At 31.1% G+C, this 8,372-nt stretch overlaps 1 protein-coding gene across 1 annotated transcript; it reads left to right on the top strand.

The window, feature by feature from the left end:
• Positions 1-4,763: 4,763 nt before the first annotated feature.
• Positions 4,764-7,615, top strand: LOC114383577 (cytochrome P450 71D11-like). The gene is made up of 3 exons (XM_028343273.1): positions 4,764-5,793; positions 6,562-7,176; positions 7,284-7,615. Exons 1-3 carry the CDS (start codon positions 4,882-4,884, stop codon positions 7,332-7,334), a joined length of 1,578 nt encoding a protein of 525 aa, XP_028199074.1. The 5' UTR covers positions 4,764-4,881; the 3' UTR covers positions 7,335-7,615.
• Positions 7,616-8,372: the final 757 nt, after the last annotated feature.

Below are 8,372 nucleotides of genomic sequence, written 5' to 3'. Positions count from 1 at the left end.
CAATCTCTAGTCTCTTCAATAACAACTAATTTATAATTCAGCCAAATGCAGTCCTAGTTGCAGTCACAGATGCAGTCACATGGACTCACACTACCTCCTAAGCCTGAGGTTGGTCCTTCTGTTGCTCGTGTCAGTACAAAGGAAAGTTGTGCCGATCCCTCTGGCAAGACCCAGACATGGGTGACTCAAACAAATGTGGGTTGTCTGTGGATGAAAATCCTCTTCGCCTGGTTGCCCTTGGAAGAGTTTATGAGGGGTCGACCACCATCCACAACATCCCTTTGGGCAATGATCAAGTCAAGGTCGGTGTTGAAGAAGTTTGAGATGCTGATGCTTGTGTTCCTGTATCCACTCAAGAGGTTCAGTTAGTGGGGCAAACACTTAACACTTTCCTTGCTTGGTCGACACATCTTGTAAAGCGTTTTTCAGAACAAGTATTTCATTTTGTTGTTTTTAAGAATTAATAAAAAAGGATTTGTTACAAATAAATTGTTGGTTGTCATTCACTTATGTTTATTTACAGTGTAGGATAAATAGGGAGTTGAGGGATCGACAAAACCTGTAGATAGACCGGATCCTAATGTCGATCCCCTATACCTAATGACATTGACCATCCCGCAACTTTTTCTCAAGCCTTTGTACGTGCCATGGGATGCTACCGTGCTTGGGGTGTACAATGAAAAATTTCCCCTGTACATAAAGTATGAAGATCTTTCTGAAAGAGCACATATTGGTCAATGTCTTAGCATCTCTGTTATACAAGTATGAATTTCGTAACTTCCCCTTGTACATTATTGTATATTAGCTAACTAATTGGTTTAAATTCATACATAATTTACTTTATTTTAACAAAAATATGCATATGACTGAGACAAGTATGCGAGCGAGGAATGTCTTTGTGTTTGGATTTCTTGAGCCACAGTCCATACAAAGATATGGACAGTTGCAATTTAATCAAAAGATTATATTAAGAAATGGATGCATAATCCACAGAGATGTATACCTATGAGCCTACTTGAATGGGTAAGTTAAACTGAATAAATCAATTTAAATAATGTGTGCACTATAATAACTTAATATTCTCCAATGCAGTGCACATTGACAAATGGTTGTTATATGTCATAAGGATAATGTTGTCATATGGTTTTGTGCATTGCACAATAGGCCCGACAATTACTTGAAAGGAATTATTAACAGGTCAGTTGTATTTTGTAATACATTTACTTTATGATTAGTATTTGACATCAATATTTTAATTGTACAATATACATGCATGTTTCTCTTAATCAGTGTTTTGAAGTTTGTTAACGATAGTCAAGGAAGTAAATCCAAGGTTTCTCCTAGATGAATTGTAATTAAAGGAAAGACTAAGTATGGGTACTACGTAATGCATTGGATGTCAACAATAGTCATAGGAGGTTTCAAGGATAATTGAGAAACAATAATTGTTTACTTCAAAACTAATTCAATTTTTTATAATTGTTATTATTTATAGTTATGAACTTATATTTTATTATATCATGCAGTATTTTACTGATCCAATACCATTGGAACTAGACACCATGAAGGTAATTCGCATTCAGTGGGCAACATATCATCTAAAAGTTAAAAATGAAACACTAGGTGTTTAAGTAATTTTAGAATTGTAGAGTTATGTTAATTTAGATTAGTTTACAATTGATTTTATTTATTGACTTTCATTACTTTAAATATTTGCTTTAATTGATAGTAAATATTCAATTATTATGGACAAAATTTGAACTACCTGATAAAAACTATTTGAAAACTGTTTGGGTTGTTTTTTTTTTTTTTCAATTTGTAGGTTAATTTGAGGTAATTAAAAAATAAATAGGATATTTAAAAAAATTCCAAAAAACATCATGTTGTTGCACAAAGACAACATCAGTTTTTAGAAAAATCGATGTTGTTTACCAAAAAACAACATCCATTTTTCTAAAATTGATGTTGTTGAGGAGAAAACATCATTGGTTTTCACAAAAACTAATGTTGTTTTCTGTTCAACAATATCGATATTGGTTTATACATATTTTACATTTTTTTTGTTATTTCTTCCTATACGCATTGATGTTTTTAGAAAATCGATGTTGTGTAGTTTAGTTTAACATCAATTTCTTAAAATCGATGTTAACATTGATACTTTTAATGTCGGTAATTTCAATATCGGTTAATAACTGATATTGAAAGTGCTTAATAACCGATATTCAAAGACTATTTTCTAGTAGTGACTATTGCTCACTCTGAACATGAAATAAATTTTTGTTCAACCAATTAACACCATTTAAAACATAAGGGTCAAAATAAAATAAAATAAAATTAAAGGATCAAAATAGAAATTTAACCAATTAATTAAAAATAAAATTTAATCCTAAAATGAAAATAAAAACATTTTCTAATGTCTATTCTAATTCTTTCCATGAATAATTATTGCTAGTTTGCTATGAACAAAATTTGTAAAATAAGATATAAAGCAAAGTTAAATCTTAATATAAGAAGAATAATACTATAATACAATATTTAAAAGAAAATACTCGTTACAAATACATAGTAGAAAAAAAGAAAACATGTCGTAATTTTTTTATCAGCAAAACATGTTATAAATTATTTAATTACCCCTGATCACTTAATATGTTTTGAGATTTTTTGACTAAACATAAAATCAATAATATTAGTGAATTTTGTTTGTTGTCATATTATTGGTATATGTCGATAATTAATTTTTATCGAAAAATCTAACTAATTATATTTAATATGGTTTTTCTCTTATCCACACTTTTTTCATTCACATGAATCAAACTTAAAATCTTATTTAAGAGAATTAAATCTATTATCATTTAGCTTTTCCATTTGTTGGTTATTACTAACAACTTTCTAAACCTAAAGTTACAAAAATATAAAACAAGGCTGAAGGCAGGGGAGCGGGATGAAAATGTAGAACAAGGCAAATACAATATTTATTGTCATTGTATATATTCAGAACATTTTCTAGTTCAGGGTGGCGACTACCCCTGTTACTGTAAACGTAGTTCCGTCCCTGCACTTGGCCCTTCCTCTTCTCCCTCTGTCCCTAGCTCGAAGTTGAAGCATTCGTATCTTTCTGCAGCTGTGACCCATGAAAAGCGCTTCCATGCAGACAAGTCATTGATAATTATAGGTCAACATTTGTTACATCAGTTAGGTTTCAGTTTTAAATGTTCACACAAGTCAACCGACATTGATTATTTTAGATCCATATCCGTTTCATTAATTGAAATTGCTCACTTGTTACATTAATGGATCAGTTTTAAACTATATTAATTCCACCAGTAAGTCAACCAAAACTAATCAAAAGCCGGGCCGCGTAGTTCTTAATAATCAATTTATTAATGTTGATGGAAGTGTTTCTAACCCCCATCAATTTTTTTCCATCTTGTACAATTTTTTTTTCCATCAATATATGCCACCAATTGATTTACAAGCATGTACGATAATTTGTATCACATACAGTTCTACTTTAAATTACATCCACCATTTTGTCTCCAATTAAGTCTAATTTACTAGTCATGGATGTGGATTGCTACGTTATCAAATATGTAGAAAAGTATAAAATTTGCTCTACGTAAGAAGAAGAGAGATATGTGAACATTTTATAATTCTAAATACGTTATTGTCACTTATTATTTTCTTATTTCTATTTTTTTATCACATTATATTCTTTATAATATTTATATTTTTCTTTCTTGTCTCTCTATCCTTTCTAAATATCAATTAGTTAGAGGGTAGATTTTCACCAATTTTTATTCATATAAGATAAGGAAAGAAAAGGACATAAGCCGTTGGTGGTTGTATTAACTAAAAGAACAACTATTGGTTGGGTTTTAGTAGAAGTTTTAGACTTCGTCTTGGCAGACTGTATGATTAAACAGGTGACCATTTTGATATAATTATTAAAATTTACGAAAACAAAATAACCGGAAAAATTTCTGTACAGACACATGCCTATGATCTATAAAATTAAATCTGGTGAGGTTAGTGCTGGCTATAGCTTGTCACATTAAACTACAGTGCCAACTGCATCATTAATTTTTTGTAAATAATAGTAACATAATGTTATAATTAAAAAAATGTCATAAATATATTTTAATTACTAAAAGAGTGTTATATATATATATATATATAAAAGATTAAGTATGTTTTTATTCCTAATAGATATTTGATTTTTGTATTTGTTTTTAAATAAATTTTTGTTTTGGGTTAAATATCTAATAAATTAATGATTTTTATGTTTATTTCTTAATAAATTAACAAATTTTATTTTAGTTCTGACTAATAACAAATTTAGTTGTGGTGAAAATACATTACACAGGCTCTAATATTATATATATATATATATATATATATATATATATATATATATATATATATATATATATATATACACTTGCGTGTACAAAAATAATTAAAAATAAGCTCAACAATGAATATAAACAATACTAATATAAAAATAAAAATATACTTTAACATGTAGAAGAATTGCGTAGCTATAACATCAAAAATGAGATTTAGTTGGACATAATTTTTTTCAAGAAAGAGAAGGCAAGCCTTGCGCATATGAACTTGCCTTGTCTTTCTTTGGTTTAATGGTTATTTAAGACTCGCTGTAGATGATAGTTAGCGTTTGTGGTGATAATATAATTGAAATTTCTTCGCTAAAATGAGGCCTTTGTAGGCCTTATTTTTGTATAAAATATAAGAAACAACAGAAAACTAAAATTAGTTTATAAAAAATCCCCCAAGTCTTGGATTCTCCCTTATGTGCAGCATTATTCATCTTTATATATAAGGAGTTTCTGATAGAACCTCTTACTAATCATTTTAGTCACCATGGATTCTCAAATACTCAACTCATTAGCCCTTATCTTGCCCTTATTCCTCTTCATGATTCTGATCCTAAAACTAGGGAGAAAACTCAAGAGAACTGAATTGTCTCTAAACATACCCCGAGGACCATGGAAACTGCCTATTATAGGAAATTTACACCAGCTTGTTACATCGACACCACACCGAAAATTAAGAGACCTGGCCAAAATATACGGACCCATGATGCATCTCCAACTTGGGGAGATCTTCACAATCGTTGTTTCCTCAGCAGAGTATGCTGAGGAGATACTGAAAACCCATGATGTCAACTTTGCATCAAGGCCCAAGTTTCTAGTTTCAGAAATAACGACCTATGAACACACAAGTATTGCTTTTGCACCTTATGGAGAATATTGGAGACAGGTACGAAAAATATGCGCCATGGAGCTTCTCTCCCCAAAACGTGTCAACTCATTCCGGTCAATTAGAGAAGAAGAGTTCACCAATCTTGTCAAAATGGTTGGTTCACATGAAGGGTCCCCCATCAACCTCACTGAAGCAGTGCACTCATCAGTGTGCAATATAATTTCGAGAGCTGCGTTTGGCATGAAGTGCAAAGACAAAGAAGAATTCATATCAATCATAAAAGAAGGTGTAAAAGTTGCAGCAGGTTTTAACATAGGAGATTTATTTCCTTCTGCTAAATGGCTTCAACATGTTACTGGTTTGAGGTCTAAGCTTGAGAAGCTGTTTGGACAAATTGATCGGATACTAGGAGACATCATCAATGAACACAAAGAGGCAAAGTCAAAAGCCAAAGAAGGCAACGGCAAAGCAGAGGAAGATCTGTTAGCTGTTCTCCTTAAATACGAGGAGGGTAATGCTAGTAACCAGGGATTTAGCTTAACTATTAACAATATCAAGGCAGTTACCTCGGTAAGGATAACAACCACATTTGTTAATCCATTCTTTTATGAACATAGCTCATTTCTATGACACTTTGGTCTTGTTTGAATAAATTTCTTTATAAGCACAAAAAAAAGGTACATAAGTTGATTTTAGCTTATAGAGAAGTTAAATATATTTTATCTTATTTTCTTCTCTTAAAAATGTTTAAGAGATCTATGTCTTGACTCTTGATGTATTGGTCCTTCAGTTGGAGGTCTTTGTTTTTATTTGGTTTAGTTTGGTATATTCTTTGCATCCGACTCTTTTTATTAACATGATAGTGGTATTTCTTGTGCCAGAGTTGAGTTTTACATCTTTTAATGAAATACCTTTTGCCTATAAAAAAAATAAAATAAACAGATCTTAGACACATGTTTAATACCTACACCAGAATATACCACACATGAGCACTTCAAAGTTTTCTACTGTGTAGCCATTTCCGTGTTGTATTATTGGATGCCTTCTGCATGTTATACCTTTTGAATTCGACTACATCAATGTGAAGGGTGTGCATTTTAGATAATTAGTGCCAAGTTATAACTACTAATGAGAAAATCTATTGTTTAGATATATTTTAATAAATTCATAGTTTGTTATACATGAGTATGTAATTTTTCACAATCTCAACAAGTAAATAACTGATCTTCTAATCAACAATTTTAACTTGTAAGTGCACTTTATACTCTATAGCCTATAGTACACTCCTCACTTCAGAAAAATCAAATCATAACTTACTCTCTTTGCATATCCTTGCAGGACATCTTTGCTGGTGGAATTGATGCAGTAGCAACTGCCATAAATTGGGCAATGGCAGAGATGATAAGAGATCCAAGAGTGATGAAGAAAGCACAAATTGAGGTGAGAGAGATATTCAACATGAAAGGAAGGGTTGACGAAAGTTGCATGGATGAACTAAAATATTTGAAATCAGTTGTCAAAGAGACCCTAAGGTTACACCCACCAGCTCCTCTTATACTTCCAAGAGAATGTGCACAGGCATGTGAGATTAATGGGTTCCATATACCAGTCAAAACCAAGGTATTTATCAATGTCTGGGCAATTGCAAGAGATCCAAATTACTGGAGTGAACCAGAGAGGTTTTATCCAGAGAGATTCATTGATAGCTCTATTGACTTCAAAGGGTGTAATTTTGAGTACATTCCATTTGGTGCTGGAAGAAGAATCTGCCCAGGAAGCACCTTTGGTTTAGCAAGTGTTGAGCTGATACTTGCATTTTTGTTGTATCACTTTGATTGGAAGCTTCCAAATGGAATGAAAAATGAGGACTTTGACATGACTGAGGAATTTGGAGTGACTGTTGCAAGAAAAGATGATATATATTTGATACCTGTCACTTATAATCCTTTCCTGGTAAGATAAACTATACAAGAAAAAGTTATAACCTTTGAATTTTTTATTACCATTTTGTAAAATTTTGTATTAGAAGATTAACAGAGAAATTTTTCACGATATTTCAGGGAAATGGTGCAGACAGTAGGGAAGTGAGTAGTGCAAGCAAAGAAGGCTGAGTAGGATTCAGTGCCACGCTCAAGAAGAAGTCCCTAACGTTTATGCCACATCTTTGTTGAAAAATGCCTCAGTGCTTCAGTTGTTTTATAATGAATAATTTGTCATTAGACCAAGTTCTTAAGAGATGTTATTGTGATGTTTATTGTTATGTTGCGTTTTTAAGAGCATTAAATTGTGGAGTTTCTTTTACATTTGTCAGTTATGCTTTATCTCTATATAAAAAGCATCTTGTATTTAATGGGTGTGCTTGTATTTATAAATTGCAATTTTATGTTTTTTTTTTTGTTTTTCGTATATTTTCTAAGTTTGTCTTTTACTTTTTGCTTCTATATAACGAACAACAAATTGACACCAGATCTTTTTTCTTGATGGACCTGTAAACAGAAAAAGAAATGATTCCATTGCATTATCCATCATTTATGGAGAAAACTATTATACTTGAACTGTTAAATATTCATACTATCTTAAAGTTGTAGACTTCTAGGAAGTAGAGAAGAAGACTATTTTGTTATATGAATTCCATGGGTGCTGCATAGGTTTAATGCTGGTTGCAGTGTCAATCTAGTTGGAATATAGACAGTATTTTGTTGCCTCTGCAATCTTCTTTGCTTAAAAAAAAAAGGTGAGTTTGTTTGCTATATAAGCACTTTTTTTGGTGAAAGAATTGTGAAAAAAATTCTAATTTTTGTGCCAGTAGATATGAGTAAAATAATTTCTCATTAGAAGAATTTTTGTCAACCATTTTCTTAACAAATAAAGCTAGTAATTGCGTTGCAAGGTAGTAGTGCATTCAATATTCATTGTAAGCATGCTAATTTTCTTAACAAAATGGTTATAATGTACTTCAAAATCTTAATTTATGAATTCTAGTTACAGTATAATTTTTTTTATTCATGTGTATTGCACATTAAAAAAATATAAATTATAATATTGTTGGACTATAAATATAATTATAAAGATAAAATTCCACATTACATAATAATGGGAAAGTTAAACCCCTTATGTCAACGGTAACAAAACGTACAACAACATATCAA

This window comes from Glycine soja, chromosome 14 (assembly GCF_004193775.1).
Source record: "Glycine soja cultivar W05 chromosome 14, ASM419377v2, whole genome shotgun sequence".
NCBI classification, from domain to species: Eukaryota; Viridiplantae; Streptophyta; class Magnoliopsida; order Fabales; family Fabaceae; genus Glycine; species Glycine soja.
The sequence above is the reverse complement of the archived record's forward strand: the minus strand, read 5'-3'. Positions and strand labels throughout refer to the sequence as shown.